The 21539-nt window shown below is 46.1% G+C and overlaps 1 protein-coding gene across 4 annotated transcripts in view; it reads left to right on the forward strand.

Annotated features, from left to right (window-relative positions):
• The first annotated feature begins 17037 nt into the window (after positions 1–17037).
• The window catches only part of sesn1 (sestrin 1), an 87695-nt gene continuing 83193 nt past the window's right edge, over positions 17038–21539 (forward strand). Inside the window, exon 1 of one of the 4 annotated variants that reach the window (XM_078212371.1) lies at positions 17038–17687. In XM_078212371.1, coding sequence (XP_078068497.1) covers positions 17373–17687 — 315 coding nt within the window. In that variant the 5' untranslated portion in view covers positions 17038–17372. The remainder of the gene's footprint in view (positions 17688–21539) is intronic. The other 3 variants (XM_078212373.1, XM_078212374.1, XM_078212372.1) reach the window with 3 other exon arrangements.

Genomic DNA, 21539 nt, shown 5'->3' on the forward strand with positions numbered 1-21539 from the left:
AATAAACTTGAAGGTGATTAAACAGTAGTTTCTATAATCTGGAGACAGGAACTCTGTGGCATTCAATCATTTGTACAATACATTAGTGCCACATATTCACATGGAATTATCTTAAATTGCATAATTCTTAATGAGCCCCATGCGATGCTCCCCATTCCAAAGTAATTAACACTTAGCAACCGCGTAACTCGACTAATAGGATATTTATTGACATTAAAACATCTTGACCTCCATGGCATTGGATTCTCAGAGGGAGGAAAATTATGGGCCATTGTTTATTATTGCTATTCATCAACCCATGTCTTCAGATGTCATTTGACAAGATCAAGCTTGGCTGTGATGGTACCTATGGTTGAATTGTTCACACAGTAAGAAGGCTCACAACACCAGGTTAAAGTCCAACTGGTTTATCTGGTAGCAAAAGCCACTTGCTTTCAGAGCGCTGCTCCTTCACCAGGTGAGTGGGAGTTCTGTTCACAAACAGGGCATATAAGGACACAAACTCAATTTACAAAATAATGGTTGGAATGCGAGTCTTTACAGGTAATCAAGTCTTAAAGGTACAGACAATGTGAGTGGAGGGAGGGTTAAGCACAGGTTAAAGAGATGTGTATTGTCTCCAGACAGGACAGTTAGTGAGATTTTGCAAGCCCAGGCAAGTCATGGGGGTTAAAGATAGTGTGACATGATCCCAAGATCCCAGTTGAGGCCGTCCTCATGTGTGCAGAACTTGGCTATCAGTCTCTGCTCAGTGACTCTGTGTTGTCGTGTGTCGTGAAGGCCGCCTTGGAGAACGCTTACCTGGAGATCAGAGGCCGAATGCCCGTGACCGCTGAAGTGTTCCCCAACAGGAAGAGAACACTCTTGCCTGGTGATTGTCGAGCAGTGTTCATTCATCCTTTGTCGTAGCGAATTGTTCACTGCTAGGAGGCAGTGCTAAGGGGCAGTGACAGGGGGCACTTCTGGGGGGGGAGGGTGGAGGGGGCTACTGTTGTGGAGATTCAGGGTGGGGGGGGGTTGCCTGCGACTGGGCGATCCCTGGGGCCGTCCCGAGTCCACTGAGGAGATTCCATGGCGTATTTCTGTTTGTATCTTTATTGTTTTCAGATTGGGGCGTGTTTTAAAAACGGCGTCCCAATCTGTCAGGGACTGAGGCTGCTGGCAGGGCACATTCAACCTCCTGGATCTTTTTTGACTGTGTGTCAACACCCCGCTTTTCTCACCTGAGTTGACACATAATCAAAAAATGAGAAAATTCTGCCCTCGGTATGGCTTTGGCATTATTGCCAAAATGATCATGTACTGGCAAAAACTCTCTGATTGTGGGAGAGAGAGAGATCGTGTAATAGTAGTCCATCCATCAAAGTGGAAGTAGAGGCTGTAGTTTGATTAGATTACACAATGCAACAAAGAATACAGAACAGTCTAGAAAGGCTATTAGAAGTAGAAGCCCTTATCAAGAGAAGATTTTGGTGGCTGCAAAAACACATACCAACCGACTCAAGAACAGCTTCTTCCCTGCTGCCTTTTGAATGGACCTACCTTGCATTAAGTTGATCTTTCTCTACACCCTAGCTATGACAGTAACATTACATTCTGCACTCTCTCATTTCCTTCTCTATGAACGGTATGCTGTTTGTATAGCGCGCAAGAAACAATACTTTTCACTGAATGCTAATACATGTGACAATAATAAATCAAATCAAATCAAAAACTAAAAGTTGGAAGGAACTTAGTGCTTACTCTGAAGTGCCAGATGGGGACCAGCCAGCCTTATCACATACACGGATATGTACAGAGTGTTACGGACAGAAGGGGAGCACTAATTTCTCCTCTCACCATCCATCTGTGAAGAGAAAGGTGTTTTAATTTGTTTCCCACTTTATGAATGGTGGCATCAGAGGGGGTTCTTGGCCAAGGGAGGACACAGGAATCAACTGCTGTTCCATTGCAAGAGTCCAGGCAATCTGCAAGTGCCGTTACCACAGAATTAGTGAGGAATCGGAAATCTGCTCTCTCCCAAAAACCTGCTGACCTGAAAAGGCAAGCCTCCATACAATCAACTATAGAAGCCATTGCAGCTGTTAGGCTGAATCCCAAGTTTCGACTCCTTCACTTTGGCAAGAAGGAATTCAAACAATGGGCTGACAACAATCTCACAGAGACTGACAAAATCTCAGATTTATGTATTTGTACTTTATCTGCATTTTAATCTTTGTATCTGTATTTTACTTAATAACTTTCTCACTTTTACTTTGGTAGTGTTTTGTTTGTAATAAATGGACCCTTATTCGATTTAAGTCTAAAGCTTTGTAGCTGGTTCTTTTTTAAAATTGACTTATTCAATTTAAAAAGAGGCTACATACTTACATTCACACACAAGTTCTTAGTTCACTGACCAGTTTGAGGAAATATGTTTCATGTGTTTGTGACACAATTGAAGCCAGATCCAGCAATGTTTGACTGGTACCACAAAGGGAAACTTTCAGCCATCTTTATGGTGTTTGTCAATGATTTTCTCATGAAAGGATCAGTGCAATTTGAGCAAATCTTTTATTAATAAAACTTATGGGAAATTTTAAGATTACAGGTGGAATTTTACCGGATCGCCCCACTCATCGATGGGCAGCGTGAGCTGATAAAATTGCACGAGACGAGAAATCAGGATCACGCCCGGTTTCTTGGCTCTCGCAATCTTACAAGTGCCAGGGGGTGGGACGTATGGGGGCAGGGCCTATGGGGGTGGGGCCTGAGGTTGCATGGCTTATGGGAGGCTTGGGAGTTATGTGGGCAGGGCTTGTGGGGGGGTGGCCTAATTGGGGAGGGACAGGGAACTTGCTGCCGCTCCGCATCGTGAACATTTGGGGCGGTGCAATCGGTCTTGAAGGCAGGGACACGATGGGGACTGCATATCGGGCGATGTGGGGCTTGCGATCAGCCATGGGCCCCCACAATTGTGGGGGGGGGGGGTGGAGTTTGTTCAGGCTGCTTGCAGCAGCAGGAGTCTGACAGCTCTTTCTCTGTATGTCAGACCTCTGCTGCTGTTGCGCATGTGCAGAATCTGAGGTATGCACATGCACAGTAGCCCCCTCTGCAGGCTGGCTGGTGAATTAAGCCCAGCCCACTGCCTGCAGCAGCTAGAAATGGTCCATTCCACTTTTCCATGCACTATGTGCACTAGGTTGGGCATTAAAACCCACCCAAAAAATGGATCTGCAACTCTTCCATTTTCATACTCGCTAGAGACTTAGAATCATTCTCGTAAAATTCTGCCTCTAATCCAGGCCTCAGGAGTTTTCAGGTATATCATTGAATCATAGAATCCCTAGAATGCAGAAGGAAGCCATTCAGCCCATTGAGTTTGCACTGTGCAGAGTGTCTCAGCCAGGCCCTTTCCTCTGCCTATCACCGTAACCCATGTATTTACCCCGCTAATCCCCCTAACCAACACATTTTAGGACACTAAGCGGCAATTTATCTTATAGGCTTAGAGATTAAGCAGAATCAACAATAGTATCTAGAAATTGTTATCCGTAGCTTGATAAATTGTCATCACAAAAAGATGGGATTGAATTTTCCCATTCTGTCTGCCATGGGAATCGTAGCAGGCGAGGGATGGACCATGGAAAGGTCTGTTGACCTCAGGCGGGATTTTCCGGTATTGGGGCAAGCGCAGCTGGAAAATCCCACCTATGATGTCTCTTTTAATGAAGAAACGGAGCAGTTAAGAGCTTGATTGTACAGTTAAATTGGCTATGATAATTGTGTTTTGTAAATTTAAAGAGTTTGACAAGACAAGAGCTAATGCTGTTTTTGATGTATTGGAACTAAGTATTACGATGAGACATGCTACTGTTGAGGATATTTAAGTGGCACATAAAGCATTTTTTAAAAATGAAACATGGAGAAATGTGCTGACATTTTCAGCCTTTATGCCAACCTTCCGGATGGGTAATTGAACACAGCTGGTTTTATAATGTTCTTGGTGGCTGAAAATGGAAAATGTTGCCCCTTGGACTGGGAAACTACGAAATTAAAAAGGTTGATTAAAAGTATTTTAGCTGCAGAAACAGTTGCTCTTTTAAAAGCAATAGCTTCAATTGTCAAATATTTTAGGGGAAGTTCAATACAAGGGGATTCTGATAATAGTTTTCCCATTGAATGTTACATAGATAATGGTTCCCTGCAGGATAATATATATTCAACAAAATGTGTGATGATGAAAGATTAAGGATTTGCTAGAAGGAAAATAAATCTCCAAGATCAATTAATTTGATGCATGTCATCAATTTTGTCTAATTGCTTTACAAAAGTGCTTGATCAAAGAGAATATTGGAGGTCCAAGAAGACAGATGTCCTCTACTATTAGATGAATGGAATATGGAAAATATTTTTTCACTTTTCTCTTTAATTTGTTTTGAAATATTGTTTGTGTGTTACAAAGTTTTGATTTAAAGAGAACAGGGGAATTTGTTAATAGTTTGTTAATTGTTATTATTACAGTTAAAGATATCCAGGTGGGTGGTAGGGATTGATCCAAGTACCTTGAGCACAGATGAAGAGAGACTTCTAAGACACTGGGTGATGGTTAGGAAAGAGGCAGACATTTGTAATGTTGCATTCTGAAATAAATGATTGGTATTTGGTCTCCTACTTCACCAACTGGTTTCAGAATGAGACAATGCTGCATCTTCAAAGGTGTTCTCCATTGCAAAAAATGTCGAACAAAGTTTCCACCTGCCTAATTTGATATTTCCGTTGAATGTTAAAGGTCCTTTGGCACCACACGAAGCAATATGTTTTCCTTAACTGAAAATAGATAAAAATACCGTTCATCTCATATTGTTTGAGACATTGCTATGTGCAGAATGTTGAACTAGCCTCCATGCATAACAAGAGTGATAGCACATCAAATGAATTCATGCACCCCAATTCATTCACCCCAACATCTTATATAACTTATTACGTCAGTTGTGTGATCAGTGTCATTGTAAAAATGGATTATATCCCCACATTTACATTCCTCAACGACACTCAAGAAGCTCGACACCATATAGGACAAAGCAGACTGTGTGATTGGCACCCCAGCCACCAACATTCATCCCCTCCACCAGTGACACAGTGGCAGCAGTGTGTAGCATCTACAAGATGTACTGCAGGAACTCACCAAGGATCTTTTGGACAGCTCCTTTTAAACCCATGACCACTACCATCTAGAAGGACAAAAGCAGCAGGTACAGGGGAACACCACCACCTGGAAGTTCTCTCCTAGTCACTCAACATCCTGACTTGGAAATATATCAGTGTTCCATCGTTGTTGCTGGGTCAAAATCCTGAAATGTATTCCCGAGCAGAACTGCTGGTGTACCGACACCATATGGACAGCAGCGGTTCAAGAAGGCAGATCACCACTACCTTCTTGAGGGCAATTAGAGATGAGCAATAAATGCTGGCCTAGCCAGGGAAGCTCACATCCCTTGAATTATTTATTAAAGGAGACTTTAGAAATCACATATTATCCTCACATCATAGCCAGTCATAAACAACTCCTAGGCTTCCTTCTCCTGGAAATTGAGCTCATCAGTTTAATTATTACAATCTCCTCCAGCCCACCACTCGCAGTTTGGTCCACACCCCCTCTCCAATAGTTTAATACTGTACATTCTTACTATAAGTATTTCATGCTGACATCAATCTTTTACAGACCTGCTCAGCACATGAGCAGTTGCTGGTTATAAAATGCAACCTGCAGGCCCCACACCTTTCAGACCCACTTTGTCATCCCTTGCACTAATGGAATGGATTCTGCCTTCATTACGCTGTATGCAAGAATTCTCAAAAAAAGACAGAATACAGATGCTGGAATCACTATCATTAGTAGCAAGAGCAGTTTTAGAATAATTGGGACACTGATCTGATCCATTAACAACTGTGGGAAGGAGACAAACAGAAGTCAACGAGGGGAGTCGGCATCAACAGATAGGTGAATTGGATGGAAACTGGGGAAATTGACAGAATGTCAGAAAGCTGGCTCCAACCTATCAATTTTCACATTTAGATTGAGTGTCTGATCAGACGGCATGCGTGCAACCCCATTGTGGGGAGTGGCTTGTCAATTTACAAATGGTAATCCCTTAATTGGGATGATTTTTTTGACATTATTGAGTTTAATGTCAGCTCCATGGTTTCTTGGGCTTCCTGATCCACATCATTCCTGAAACTTACCCGTGAAAGCAAGGAGAAAATACAGCAATTAGAAAGCAGCAATTGAAAATGCGGCAACAAATACTCAGTAACACAGCTGATTTCCTACTTGCTAGTCAGAAAGAGTGTTTGCAGTGCTTTTGCTTAGAACTGACTTTCTACATTTTAGATCAATAATCAAAAATAAAGTTCCATCATACCAGGATGGATGCCATTTCTGTTGCTTTAAGTTGGACCTCAGATTAAGAGTAACATGATCAACAGCAGCGCCAGCAGCCTGCTGTTGCCAGACCTACTGCTGTACACCAGAGAGAGCACCAGCTGAAATGGGAGCAGCAGAGAGGGAAACCAGGGAATCTATACGGGGTCACAATCTCAGGATAAAGGGCTGATCATTTAGGACTGAGAAGTGGAGAAATTTCTTCATTCACAAGGTTGCGAAACTTTGGAATTTTCTACCATTAGGATACCAGGTCAGAAACCCGAAGGTATGTTATGAAGTTAGACTAGACCTCAATTATTTGTTATTTTGGCATTAATGTGAGGATATGATGTTTTACACCAGGTGCGATTCTACTGATAAACTGGGAAGCTTTTATCAAAACAAACTTTATTTAACAACACAGTTTAACTATAACAAATGAATCAGCTTAACATTTACTAATTGAACAAAACTTAAACTTGACAAGATATAGTTTTTAACTGCTAACCTATTCCTATGATTTCCAATTCAAGCAATACTCCTCTTACTGGCTTAAAATCCCTCTTCAAAGTCAGTTAGCAACACACAGGCTTACGTGCTTATACTTGTTAACGGTCCTAGAGCTTTTTAAACACCTTTGGAGAGAGAGACACAGAGAGACATCTGTCTTCTGACAGCTCCAACCTCCAGAGAGGAGAGACAGAAAGACAACTCTTACTTATTTCAGGACCAGGCAGAAGCTGACTATTTAAAAACAAAAGCAAAATTGTGTATCTTCCCTGCAAGCTTAGCTCCTCCATGATAATTAGCACATGACTCTGTCTCTTGTCAATCAACCTAATCAAAACCCTATTTTGCAACCCCAAAGGAAACCTTAAGTAAACACAAATGCATTAACTCCGTTTAACCAAAAACACCATGAAATAAAAGCAGTCATTACCCTGCATTTTCAACATTTGAGCTGCCTGTTTTCCCAGACAAGTCAGCACCATGTAAAACAGAGCTGCATTTTAAACATGCTCCTTACAAGAAACATGATATAAATACATTTCTTAAAAGACAATATTATCACACTATCCATAAGGCTGTGAACATTCTATTGTTGAGTTCATCCAAGGCTGAGATAGACAGATTGTTGATCTCTCAGGGAATAAAAGGGAGGGGGGTGGACAAGTAGAATTAAGCCAGAAGATCAACTGCAATCAAATTGAATAGCATAGCAGGCTCGAGGGGCTAGATCACCTATCTATTCCTGCTCCTATTTGTTATATCCTTTAAAGATGCGAAACTTAAAATTTCACTGCTAGATTTGCTATTGACATTGAGTCAACTTCATTAGACTGCCTACATTAATTGGGGGTGGGAGGGGTGGCAGGGAAGGGCCATGAAGTGGTCAGTGTGCAAAGAACAAAGAACAAAGAACAGTACAGCACAGGAAACAGACCCTTCGGCCCTCCAAGCCTGTGCCGCTCCTTGGTCCAACCAGACCAATCGTTTGTATCCCTCCATTCCCAGGCTGCTCATGTGACTATCCAGGTAAGTCTTAAACGATGTCAGCGTGCCTGCCTCCACCACCCTACTTGGCAGCGCATTCCAGGCCCCCACCACCCTCTGTGTAAAAAACGTCCCTCTGATGTCTAAGTTATACTTCGCCCCTCTCAGCTTGAGCCCGTGACCCCTCATGATCGTCACCTCCGACCTGGGAAAAAGCTTCCCACTGTTCACCCTATCTATACCCTTCATAATCTTGTATACCTCTATTAGATCTCCCCTCATTCTCCGTCTTTCCAAGGAGAACAACCCCAGTCTACCCAATCTCTCCTCATAGCTAAGACCCTCCATACCAGGCAACATCCTGGTAAACCTTCTCTGCACTCTCTCCAATGCCTCCACGTCCTTCTGGTAGTGCGGCGACCAGAACTGGACGCAGTATTCCAAATGTGGCCTAACCAGCGTTCTATACAGCTGCAGTTATGTAGCTTCCGTCACAGCATTGCTTATTTCGCCAATTTTACAACAGTATAAAACAAGACTCTCAGACAATTTTATGTAATTTGAATAACCTGTAACTTATGGATCATGAGTCTGCAAAAGCTTGGTGTTTTATTCCTGTTAATTTGAAAATTGAGGTTGAAATAGCATTAAATTATCACTTTGATCATCTCAGCTTTGTGTGAGGCTATTTCCTGTCTAGTGCAAAGATGTCTTTGTGGTTTGTTGATGAACACAAGATATATGCAGCTCTCTGAGTGGAATAGCTTGCTGTACGACTTCTCAATTTTTAATGAAAATGCTTACCAATTATTATTTCCAATTATTTTTCAAGGAAAAGGGACAATGTTGGATTGTTTCTTAAGGAAAAATTAGTTCTGTAAATCAATTCTTAAAGTTGACTTCCACCGTAAATTCAGATGTTTTCCTCCTTGAATACTATGTTTAAACACTGAATTTGAAAGACTTTTTGATGTGTGTAGCTGTTTAATTTAAAATGATAGATTTTCTGGACCCTCCCCCCCCCCCCCCCCCACCCCTCCCCGACCCCCTGTGGTGGGTTTTCTAGCAGAGTGGCTCACTATTGGCAGCCGGCTGGATCTTCCTGAGGTCAATAACCATTTGTGTTGCTTGCCGGCCCCGCCACGGAGAAACCCACCGCCATGGGCCACCTTTGGCAGGATCGGAAAATCCCACCAGCGGGACTGTGCAATGATTACTTCTATCCCTCTTCTCAGGAATACCCACCAATGGCAGTTCAGAAAACGCCTGACAAAATATTTACCCTGCAATAAAAAGAAAATGTTGGAAAATGTAAATATGACAACAATTTGCACTTACAAAGCTCTAATGACATGAGTCAAGAAGAAAGACAAAATGAATATCAAGATAAAGAAGAAGTTATCATAAACTCATAAAATGATGTGACACAGAGAGAAGGCGATTCAACCCATTGTGTCCCTGTGCTGGCACTTTGAAAGTGCTACCCAATGAGTCCCACTCCCCTGCTGTTTCCCTGTGGTCTTTCAAATGTTTCCTTTTAAAGTATTCATCCTATTCCCTTTTGAAACTTACTACTGAATCAGCTTTCAAGCAATGCTTCCAGATTATAACAATTGTACTGAACATTGTGCAGTCATCAGCTAACATCTCCACTTCTTACCTTATGATGGAGGGATGGTCATTAATGAAGCAGCTGAAGATGGTTGGCCCAGGACACTACCCTGAGGAACTCCTGCAGTGATGTCGTGGAGCTGAGATAATTGACCTCTAACTACCATAACCATCATCCTTTGTGCCAGCTAAGAGTCCAACCAGGGGAGGGTTTTCCCCATGATTCCATTAGGGGGAGACGACCAAACGTTTGGTGAATATGTTGGATTGTAAGGAGGACCTTAAAATAAGAAAGGGAAATGAAGAAGCGCAGGGGTTTAAAGAGGGAGTTTCAGAACCTGGGATCCCCAGTGGTAGACGACAACTGATGTGATGAAAGATGTGGGAAGATGCTCAAAAGGCCAGCATCAGAAGAATGAAGAGTTTGTGGGTATAGCTGAAGGACTGGAGAAGGTTACAGGGATAGAGAACAGCAAGTCCATGGATGAATTTGAGCACAGTTATGAGAATTTAAAATTTGATACCTTGGAGGACCAGAAGCCCATGTAAGTCTACAAGGATAGGATACACAGGCCTTGCTGTGGGATAAGATACAAGCAGCAGTGTTTGGATGTGCTGATGTTTATGTGGTTGGACAATATGAGGTAGACCAAGTTATTAAAACCCTGAGGGTTACCATTATCCAGAAACTACTGAAGACTTGTGCTCCAGAACTTGCCATGCCCCTAACCAAGCTGTTCCAGTACAGCTACAACACTGGCGTCTACTTGGCCAATGTGGAAAACTGCCCAGATATGTCCTATACAGAAGGAACAGGACAAATCCAACCTGGCAATTACTGCCCCATAGTCTACTCTCAATCATCAGTGGGGTCATCAACAGCGCTATCAAGCGGTAATGACTCAGCAATAACCTGCACACGTATGTTCAGTTTGGATTCCACCAGGATCACTCAGCTCCTAACCTCCTTACAACCTTGGTTCAAACATGGACAAAAGAGCTGAACACCAGAGGTGAGATGAGAGTGACTGCCCATGACATCAAGGCAGCATTTGACTGAGTATAGCATTAAGGAGCCCCAGCAAAGCTGGAGTCATTGGGAATCAGGGGGGAAACTCTCCACTCTCTCACTAGTTGGAGTTATAGCTGGCACAAAGGAAGATGGTTGTGGTGGTTGGAGAGCAATCATCGTAGCTCCTGGACATCACTGCAGGAGTTCCTCAGGGTAGCGTCCAAGGCCCAACCATCTTCAGCTGCTTCATCAATGACCTTTCCTCCATCATAAGGTCAGAAGTGGGGATGTTCGCTGATGACTGCACAATGTTCAGTGCAATTCGCCACTCCTCAGATACTGAAGCAGGCCATGTCCAAATACAGCAAGACCTGGCCAATATCCAGGCGTGTGCTGAAAAATGGCAAGAAATATTTCTGCCATTCAAGGACCAAGCAATGACCATCTCCAACAAGAGCGGATCTAACCTTCGCCCCTTGACATTCAATGGAATTACCATTGCTGAATCCCCCACTATCAACATCATGTGGGTTGCCATTGACCAGAAACTGAACAAGACTAGCCACATAAATACTGTGGCTACTAGAGCAGGTCAAAGGTGGAATCCTGTAGCAAGTAACTCATCTCCTGACTCCCTGAAAAGCCTGTCCACCATCTACAAAGCACAAGTCTGTAATGGAATGAAATACTTTCCATTTGCCTGGATGAGTGCAGCTCTAACAATATTCAAGAAGCTTGACACCATCCAGGACAAAGCAGCCTATTTGATTGCTACCCCTTCTATAAACATTCAATCCCTCCAACAGTGACAGCCGTGTGTACCATCTACAGGGATGCACTGCAGAAACTCAACAAGGTTCCTCAGGTAGCAATTTCCAAATCCATAACCACTACTACCATCTAGAAGGCCAAGAGTGGAAAATACCTGGGAACATCACTACCTGGAAGTTCCCCTCCAAGTCAGTCACCATCCTGTATTAGTATATGGTGAAATGTATTGTTTCTTGCATGCTATACAGACAAAGCATTCTGTACATAGAGAAGGAGGGGAGAGAGTGCAGAATATAGTGTTACAGTCATAGCTCAGGTGTAGAGAAAGATCAACTTAGTGCAAGGTAGGCCCATTCAAAAGTCTGATGGCAGGGAAGAAGCTGTTCTTGAGTCGGTTGGTACGTGACCTCAGGCTTTTGCATCTTTTTCCCGGCGGAAGAAGGTGGAAGAGATTATGGAAGAGATGTGGAAGGAGCTCAGTCCTTGACTCATGGCCAAAACTGTGTAAACATGAGTGCTATTCTTTTATGTCACCAAGCCAGTCAGAGCTTAAAACATTTTGTCTATTTCTCTTGTCTATTTCTTCCTGGATGATGTTCCTCATCTTTACTGTTTGTTATAAATGATGCTGTATACTTCAGTTAATAGTTGGTAAGGCAGGCAAAGACAATGGTGGGTAACAACTTCAGATGATTTGTTCTACCTCGGCCCCTTTTGTTTTCATTCTATTTTATTTAATTTTTTACTGTTCTCTACCTTTAATTTCTTTATTGTCTTCATTTTTCTTCCCCCCCCCCACTCTTTCCCCGTACTTCATCCCCCTTCCCTTACCTTTTCTCCCCCGCTTCCCCTTTGTTACATTCTACTTCTGTCTCATTTCTCCCCCTCCCCAACATCTTTTTTGATTTGATTTGATTTATTATTGTCACATGTATTAACATACAGTGAAAAGTATTGTTTCTTGCGCGCTATACAGACAAAACATACCGTTCATAGAGAAGGAAACGAGAGAGTTCAGAATGTAGTGTTATAGTCATAGGTAGGGTGTTAGAGAACGATCAACTTAATGCAAGGTAAATCCATTGAAAAGTCTGACAACAGCAGAGAAGAAGCTGTTCTTGAATCGTTGGTACGTGACCTCAGACTTCTGTATCTTTTTTCCAAAGGAAGAAGGTGGAAGAGAGAATGTCTGGGGTGCATGGGGTCCTTGATTATGCTGGCTGCTTTGCTGAGGCAGCGGGAAGTGTAGACAGAGTCAATGAATGGGAGGCTGGTTTGCGTGATGGATTGGGCTACATTCACGACCTTTTGTAGTTTCTTGCAGTCTTGGGCCGAGCAGGAGCCATACCAAGCTGTGATACAACCAGAAAGAATGCTTTCTATGGCATCTGTAAAAGTTGGTGAGAGTCGTAGCTGAAATGCCAAATTTCATCTGTCACAGTTTATAGCTTCTCTGCCATTTGGCCATTCACACCCTTTATTCTCTGTGGACAGCTATTAGCAGCCTTTCCCCCTGGTTTCTATGGCTATGATTCATCTTTCATTCCCTCACCCTGCAGTATAAATATCTCCCACTTTCTATGCCTTTTAGCTTTGACAAAGGGTCATCTGGACTCGAAACGTCAGCTCTTTTCTCTCCTTACAGATGCTGCCAGACCTGCTGAGATTTTCCAGCGTTTTTTCTTTCGGTTTCAGATTCCAGCATTGCAGTAATTTGCTTTTATCCAGTAGGTATTTTAACTTTGCCTCATTTAGCAAGAATGTTGTGTATGAGAGGTTAAATTTTGAAAATTCTATCTCCTGGCTCCAATCCACTATAATCGTGACTCACTTGGCCTCCCAGTGATTGTGCTGAGACTCATCCCCCCACACAATTGGCACCAGATTCCTCCTACTAAGTGCTGGGGGAAGTTCCATGCATCTCCGGTTTGCAACCCTCGGCCACCAATTCCCCGCTCCCACCTGCCAATCAGATCATAAATCTAGTCAGGTATCATATGGTGTCCCACCAACCTTTATTTAAATGAGATCCTGGTCCTTGCCGTTTACTGGGCAACTGTGATCACCACACTCCTATGCCCTTTGGAGACTAGGACAACTTTCAGCAGGAATCTCAAAGCATTGGAGAAAGTACCATCAGTGAATCCTTCGCAAGATCGTCTGACACTGGTAAAAAAGACAATCCAACAGAAGTCAACATGCCCTTTATTGAGATGCTAATCACTCAATACCAGCTCTGCAGGGCAGAACAAGTCAATCATATGCCTAACAATGGACTTCCAAAGCAACTCTTATACTTGGAATTTGCTCATGGCAGGAGACTTCCAGGAGAGTGGAAACACTTTGAAAATGTCCCCAAAGCATCCCTAAAGTGGTCAAACAGCCCCATCTGCTCTTAAGAGTTCCTGACTAGTGAATGACAAATGGAGAAGTTCCTTCGGGATGGGTCCAAACACATCAAGCGACTTCAGGAGCACACAGAGGTGAAGTTGAGGTAGCAGAGAGAGCGCACAAAACTCTAAATGCCTCATTCGTCTGACCCTTCAAACATCATATGTTCTGAATGTGGCAGAGTCTGCAGGTTACATGTTGGACTTATTGAAGGCAGCCTATTCCATCCTGTAAGACAATAGTTTACTGTGATGGTCAACTCTGTTAAGCATCACTTGGTGTGGCTCAGAAGCCCACTCTGGCATGGCGGTCTCTGCCACATTTGCTGCAGAGGAAGACATTGAGCTGAGAAGGTTTTTATAAATTCATTCAATGGGCGTCACTAGGCCAGCATTTATTGCCCATCCCTAGTTGCCCTTCAGAAGGTGGTAATGAGCTACCTTATTGAGCTGCTGCAGGCCCTGGAGTGTAAGTACACCCACAATGCTATTAGGAAGTGAATTCTAGGATTTTGATCCTGCAGCAGCAAAGGAACAGCGACTTATTTCCATGTCATGATAGTGAGTGACTTGGAGAGGAACCTCCAGGTGATGGTGTTCCCCGGCATCTGCTGCCCTTGTCCTACAAAATGGTAGTGGTTGTAGGTTTGGAAGGTGCTGCCTAAGAATCCTTGGTGAGTTTCTGCTGTGCATCTTGTAGATAGTGCACACGGCTGCCACTGCTCATCGGTGTGGAGGAATTGAATGTTTGTGCAAGGGGTAGTAATCAAGCGGGCTGCTTTGTCCTGGATGGTGTTGAGCTTCTTGAGTGTTTTTGGGAGCTGCACTCATCCAGGCAAATGGAAAGTATTCCATTACACTACAGACTTGTGTCTTCTAGATGCTGGACAGGCAGTGCGGGGGGTCAGACGGTGAGTTATTCGCCAGTCAATTCCTAGCCGTTGCCCTGCTCTGGTAGCCACAGTTCTTATATGGCTAGTCCAGTTCAGTTTCTGGTCAATGGTAACCCAAGATGGTTGGCCCTAGGATGCTATCCTCAGGAACTCCTGCAGTGATGTCTTGGAGCTGAAATGATTGACCTCCAAACACCACAAATACCTTCCTATTTGCCAGATATGACTTCAACCAGTGGAGTGTTTGTCCCCTGATTCTCATTGACTCCAGTTTTGCCAGGGTTCCTTGATGCCATGCACAATCAAATGTTGCCTTGATGTCAAGGGCAGCCACTCTCACCTCACATTTGGCATTCAGCTCTTTTGTCCATGATTGAACCAATGATGAAATGAAGGCAGGAGCTGAGTGAGCCAGGCAGAACCCAAACTGAGCGTCACTGAGCAGGTTATTGCTGAGTAAGTGCTGCTTAAGAGCACTGTTGATGATCCCTTCCATCACTTCACTGATCATCGAGCGTAGACTGATTGGGCGGTAATTAGCCGGGTTGGATTTGTCCTGTTTCAGGTCAACTGGTCAATTTTCCACATTGTTGGGTAGATGCCAGTGTTGTTGCTGTACTGGAACAGCTTGACTATGGGTGCAACAAGTTCTGGAGCACGTCTTCAGGACTATTGCCAGAATATTGACAGGGCCCATAGCCTTTGCAGTATCCAGTGCCTTCCGCCATTTCTTGATATCACATGGAGTGAATTGAATTAGCTTTAGACTAACATCTGTGATGCTGGGGACCTTTGGAAGTGGCTGTGATGGATCATCCAGTTGGCACTTCTGGCTGAATATTGTTGCAAGTGCTTCAACCTTATCTTTTGCACAGATGTGCTGCACTCCTCCTCATTGAGGATGGGAGTGTTTGTGGTGCCTCCTCCTCCAGTGGGTTGTTTAATTGTCCACCACCATTCACGGCTGGATGTGGCAGGACTACTTGTGTGCCAAACAGCATAAGCAGCAAGTAACAGAGCTAAGCGATTCCACAACCAATGGATCAGATCTAAGCAGATGAAACCTGATATATTGGTTGCGGAATCACTTAGTTCTGTCTATTATTTGCTGCTTATGCTGTTTGGCATACAAGTAGTCCTGTGTTGTAGCTTCACTAGGTTGACTCCTCATTTTTGGGTATGCTTGGTGTTGCTCCTGGCATGGCCTCCTGCACTCTTCATTCAACCAGGTGCATGATTTACTCATGCTAGTCTGTTTACTCTGGGTTTTCTTCTTGAAATCCATTGAATTGGAATAGAAGCAAGTCATCCTTAATTCCAAGGGACTAAGATGATTTAAATGAGGCCTTATCATTTAGATTGGCCAGGCATTCATGTCCCCAGACACTTGCATACTTTTTATTTTATTTATTAGTGCCATAACTAGGCTTACATTAACACTGCAATGAAGTTACTGTGAAAATCCCCTAGACGCCACACTCCGGCATCTGTTTGGGTACACTGAGGGAGGATTTAGCATAGCCAATCCACCTAACCAGTACATCTTTCGGACTTTAGCTTCACACACGCCACTTCCTCTTCTCTTTTCAAATTGGGGCCAACCTGTCTAAATGATATGTGCTGCCTGCAATGTAGTTGGAAGCCAGTCTGTCTCTCTTCTTCAGCAAAGTGCATATATGTTTCGTAGAAATGTTTGCCAAATAAATTACCAGGTGCTCGATCATAAAATTCTTCTTTAAGGTAGCACCAGCGCACTATTGGGATTGAGCAGAGTGAGGCAGAGGCAGTCCTGGGATTGATCCAATTAAGAGGGTTTGGGGTGGATGGGAATGTTACCCACAGGAAAGAAATGCAACACTGTGCATTATTTGTCAAACCTTTAGCCTATTTGTTCTGGGGGTGTCCTGGGCAAATAGTTTCCATGTCAAGAAGATGATGTCTGATTGAAAAAGCAGCATTGCCCTTGACAAATTTGATGAAGTACAGGAGAACAGAGTGGAACTTAATTTTTAAACCAGTATCCTGTATTGAACACAAAAATGGCAAAGATTGTCATTCTGGATAAATGAGACTTGGCAAGTCTACATGTTGTTTGCTGCAACATTTGCTGTCACCTTCCCTTTGCCACCAACCCATCACAATCTGCTCTGACTGATAAACAAGAGTGAAGGAGACTTGTCACCACCAGGCTGAGTTTAGCGCTAAGCTCTCTGGGATATGTAGTTCATCTCACTGGCAACGAGCAGCTGCGCCGACGACCTCAGGCGGCGGGGAGAACTACAACTCCCGGGGGCGGGGGGAGGCAGGTAAAGCGCACGCGCAGTCAGCAGCCGGGGTGGGGGCGGACGGGAAGAGAGTGCACACTAACTTGCCAGCTTGGCTGACGAGATCCGATTGGCCAGCTGGGGGCGGAGGGCGGGCACATCTGGAGGTGGCCTGATGTCCCATTGGATGGGCGCCGATGTCAATCAAACTGGGGTGTGCGAGGTTTGGTTGCACGGCAGATGAAGCGGCCGGGAGTTTATTATAGAGGAAAACTCCATTCAGAAGCAGCGGCCGGGGAACCAAGTTTCATTTTCAAATCTAACTCCTCAAGAGGTTTCTCCCGGTGATTTTCCCCCCGCCCGCCCCGATCGCTGGTGTGGGGTTGACAGTTGGCTTTGGGAAGCGGCCGGGGGGTGTGTGTGCGGACGGACGGGTTGTACATGTCGCTGAGGAGCAGCCTCTCTGCAGCTGAAGCGAAGCGGCGGGCGGAGCGGGAAGATTCTGGAAGTTTCTGACTGTCTTGAGGGCGGATGGAGGACGGCGATGGTGCGGGCCGGTGGGACGGGCTGTGCAGCCGGGACGCCAGCCTGCGGGAAGTGGCACTGGACGGGGTCCGCCAGCTGGTGCTGAGCTTGACTGAGAAGGCCGGCCCGACCAACGGCAAACCCCCGCCGCCGCCGCCGCCGGGACCCGGCTCCGACCTGAGCTTCGGCTCGGGCTCGGCAGCTACTCGGGGCTCCGCCGGCGGCCTCACCCACTACCTGGTGCGGCTGCTGCTGCTGTCCAAGCGGTGCCCCTTCAGTGACGTGAGGGACAAGTGCGGGGCCATCCTACAGGCGGTGCAGGTGAGGAAGTCCCAGCGATTCCCCCCCCCCCCGGCAATCCCCCCCCCCCCCCCCGGCAATCCCCCCCCCCCGGCAATCCCCCCCCCCCCCCCCCCCCGCAACTCCCCCCCCCCCCCCCCGCAACTCCCCCCCCCCCGCAACTCCCCCCCCCCCCCGCAACTCCCCCCCCCCCCCGCAACTCCCCCCCCCCCCGCAACTCCCCCCCCCCCCCCCGCAACTCCCCCCCCCCCCCCCCCGCAACTCCCCCCCCCCCCCCCGCAACTCCCCCCCCCCCCCCCCCCCCGCAACTCCCCCCCCCCCCCCCGCAACTCCCGTTCCCCCCCCCCGCAACTCCCGTTCCCCCCCCCCCGCAACTCCCGTTCCCCCCCCCCGCAACTCCCGTTCCCCCCCCCCGCAACTCCCGTTCCCCCCCCCCCCCGCAACTCCCGTTCCCCCCCCCGCAACTCCCGTCCCCCCCCCCCGCAACTCCCGTCCCCCCCCCCCCGCAACTCCCGTCCCCCCCCCCCCGCAACTCCCGTTCCCCCCCCCCGCAACTCCCGTTCCCCCCCCCGCAACTCCCGTTCCCCCCCTCGCAACTCCCGTTCCCCCCCCCCGCAACTCCCGTTCCCCCCCCCCGCAACTCCCGTTCCCCCCCCCCGCAACTCCCGTTCCCCCCCCCCGCAACTCCCGTCCCCCCCCCCCGCAACTCCCGTCCCCCCCCCCGCAACTCCCGTCCCCCCCCCCCGCAACTCCCGTCCCCCCCCCCCGCAACTCCCGTCCCCCCCCCCCGCAACTCCCGTTCCCCCCCCCCGCAACTCCCGTTCCCCCCCCCCGCAACTCCCGTTCCCCCCCCCGCAACTCCCGTTCCCCCCCCCCCGCAACTCCCGTTCCCCCCCCCCGCAACTCCCGTTCCCCCCCCCCGCAACTCCCGTCCCCCCGTCCCCCCCCCCCCGTCCCCCCGTCCCCCCCCCCCCGTCCCCCCGTCCCCCCCCCCCCGTCCCCCCCCCCCGTCCCCCCCCCCCGCAACTCCCGTTCTTAATGCTCCCTCCACTCACGTTGTCTGTACCTTTAAGACTTAATTAGCTGTAAAGACTCACATTCCAATCGTTATTCACGTAAATTGAGTTTGTGTCTTTGTGCCCTGTTTATGATCAGAACTCCCACCCACCTGACGAAGGGACAGCCTGTTCCGAAAGCTAGTGGCTTTTGCTATCAAATAAACCTGTTGGACTTTAATCTGGTGTTGTTAGTTACTTTCCTAACAGTCGAAATATTAATTATACAGATGTGGAGCCCTATTATTGTCAAGTTGTCACTTCTCCATGTAGGTGCAATTAAACTTCCTGTCTTGTCTTTTAAGGGGTGAGACCATCCTTGTATTGGCAATGCACATTTTAGGTTTGACATATGTTATGTCCACTTCTGAATGGAATTTTTATCCATTGTGAAATTACCATACTTTTACCTGTCCAGCATCTCTGTCGCTGCTGTGAGACTGAGGGTCATACCATTATCACTGCACTCTGGCTGACTTGAATCTATTATGTGCCTTCCCATCAGTAAGCAAGAGTATCACCTTCAGACAGCGGATCATTATATTCGACAAATGTACTGAGCGTATATAAAGCCTGTAAAGAACAGTATTGATTGTAAACAGCATATTAGGTGTCAGTCTTTGCTTAGTGGTTGTACACTATCTTCTGAGTCAGAAAGTTATTGGTTCAAGTTTCCCTCCAGGTACCTGCGCAGTTTGAGTTTTGCAGTGTTGGTGTTGCTGTCTTTCAGATGAGATGTTAAACTGAGTCATCACCTGCTTTTTCAGATTGATGTCAGAGATCCCACTGCACGATTCAAACAAAAAAGCATGGGAGGTCTTCCTTTTGAGATGAGGTAAACAGAGGGGCTTGAGGAGGGCAATGTTGTTTATGTCATAGAATTGTACATCGCAGAAAAGGCCCTTTGGCCCACCGAGTCTGCACTGACAATAGACACCACCAAAATCATACTGATCCCATTTTACAACATTTGTCCCGTATCCTTGAATGTTATGATGTTTCAAGTGCTTGTCCAAATACTTTTTTAAAAGTTGTAAGGTTTCCGGCATCCACAACCTTACCAGGCAGAGCATTCCAGGTGCCCACTACCCTCTGAGTGAAATTTTTTTCTCAAATCCTCTCTGAATCTCCTGCCCCTTACCCTAAGAGTATGCAGCCGCATGATTGATCCCTCAACCAAGGGGAACAGCTGCTTCCTATTCACCTGATTCACACCTCTCATAATCTTATCCCTATCGATTATGTGTCCCCCGCCCCCCTCCGTCTTCTCTACTCTAAAGAAAACAATCTAAACCTATCCAGTCTCTCCTTATAGTTTTTTGATTTTGATTTGATTTATTATTGTCACATGTATTAACATAGTGAAAAGTATTGTTTTTTGCGCGCTACACAGAGCATACCGTTCATAGAGAAGGAAACGAGAGAGTGCAGAATATAGTGTTAGAATCATAGCTAGGGGCTAGAGAAAGGTAAGTCCATTCAAAAGTCTGACAGCAGCAGGGAAGAAGCTGTTCTTGAGTCGGTTGGTATGTGACCTCAGACTTTTGTATCTTTTTCCCGCCGGAAGAAGGTGGAAGAGAGAATGTCTGGGGTGCGTGGGGTCCTTGACTATTAGATAATTACATGGGTACGATGGGTATAGAGGGATATGGGCCAAATGCGGGCAATTGGGATTAGCTTAGGGGTTTTTTAAAAAAAAAGGGCGGCATGGACAAGTTGGGCCGAAGGGCCTGTTTCCATGCTGTAAACCTCTATGACCTCTATGACTCTATGCTGGCTGCTTTACCGAGGCAGCGGGAAGTGTAGACAGTCAATGGATGGAAGGCTGGTTTGCATGATGGATTGGGCTACGTTCACGACCTTTTGTAGTTCCTTGCGGTCTTGGGCAGAGCAGGAACCATACCAAGCTGTGATACAACCGGAAAGAATGCTTTCTATGGTGCATCTGTAAAAGTTGGTGAGAGTCGTAGCTGACATGCCAAATTTCCTTAGTCTTATAAGAAAGTAGAGGTGTTGGTGGACTTTCTTAACTATAGTGTTGGCATGGGGGGAACCAGGACAGGTTGTTGGTGATCGAGATACCTAAAAACTTGAAACTCTTGACCCTTTCTACCTCATCCCCATTGATGTAGACAGGGACATGTTCTCCTTTACGCTTCCTGAAGTCAATGACAATCTCCTTCATTTTATTGACATTGAGGGAGAGATTATTGTTGCCACACCAGTTCACCAGATTCTCTATCTTATTCCTGTACTCTGTCTCATCATTGTTTGAGATCCGACCCACTACGGTGGTGTCACCAGCAAACTTGAAAATCGAATTGGAGGGGAATTTGGCCACACAGTCAGAAGTGTATAAGGAGTATAGTAGGGAGCTGAGAGCACAGCCTTGTGGGGCACCGGTGTTGAGGATGATCGTGGAGGAGGTGTTGTTGCCGATCCTTACTGATTCAAATGCTCCATCCCAGGCAACATCTTGGTGAATCTCCTCTGTACCCCACTCTAGCGCAATCACATCCTTCCTAGAGTGAGGTGACCAGAACAGCGCACAGTACTCCACCTGTGGTCTTACCAATGTTCTGTACAGCTCCAACATCACCTCTTTGCTCTTATACTCTGTGCTGCGATGATAAAAACAAGTATCCCATATGTCTTAACTACCCTATTCACCAGCTCTGTCACCTTCAGGGCTGTGGTGTACTTGGACTTCCAAAAGGCCTTTGATACAGTGCTGCACAACAGACTTGTGAGCAAAGTTATAGTTCCTGAAAAGAACAATAGCAACACCGATATGAATTTGGCAGGTAACCGAGAGTGT

This window comes from Mustelus asterias, chromosome 5 (assembly GCF_964213995.1).
Source record: "Mustelus asterias chromosome 5, sMusAst1.hap1.1, whole genome shotgun sequence".
In the NCBI taxonomy this organism is placed as follows: Eukaryota; Metazoa; Chordata; class Chondrichthyes; order Carcharhiniformes; family Triakidae; genus Mustelus; species Mustelus asterias.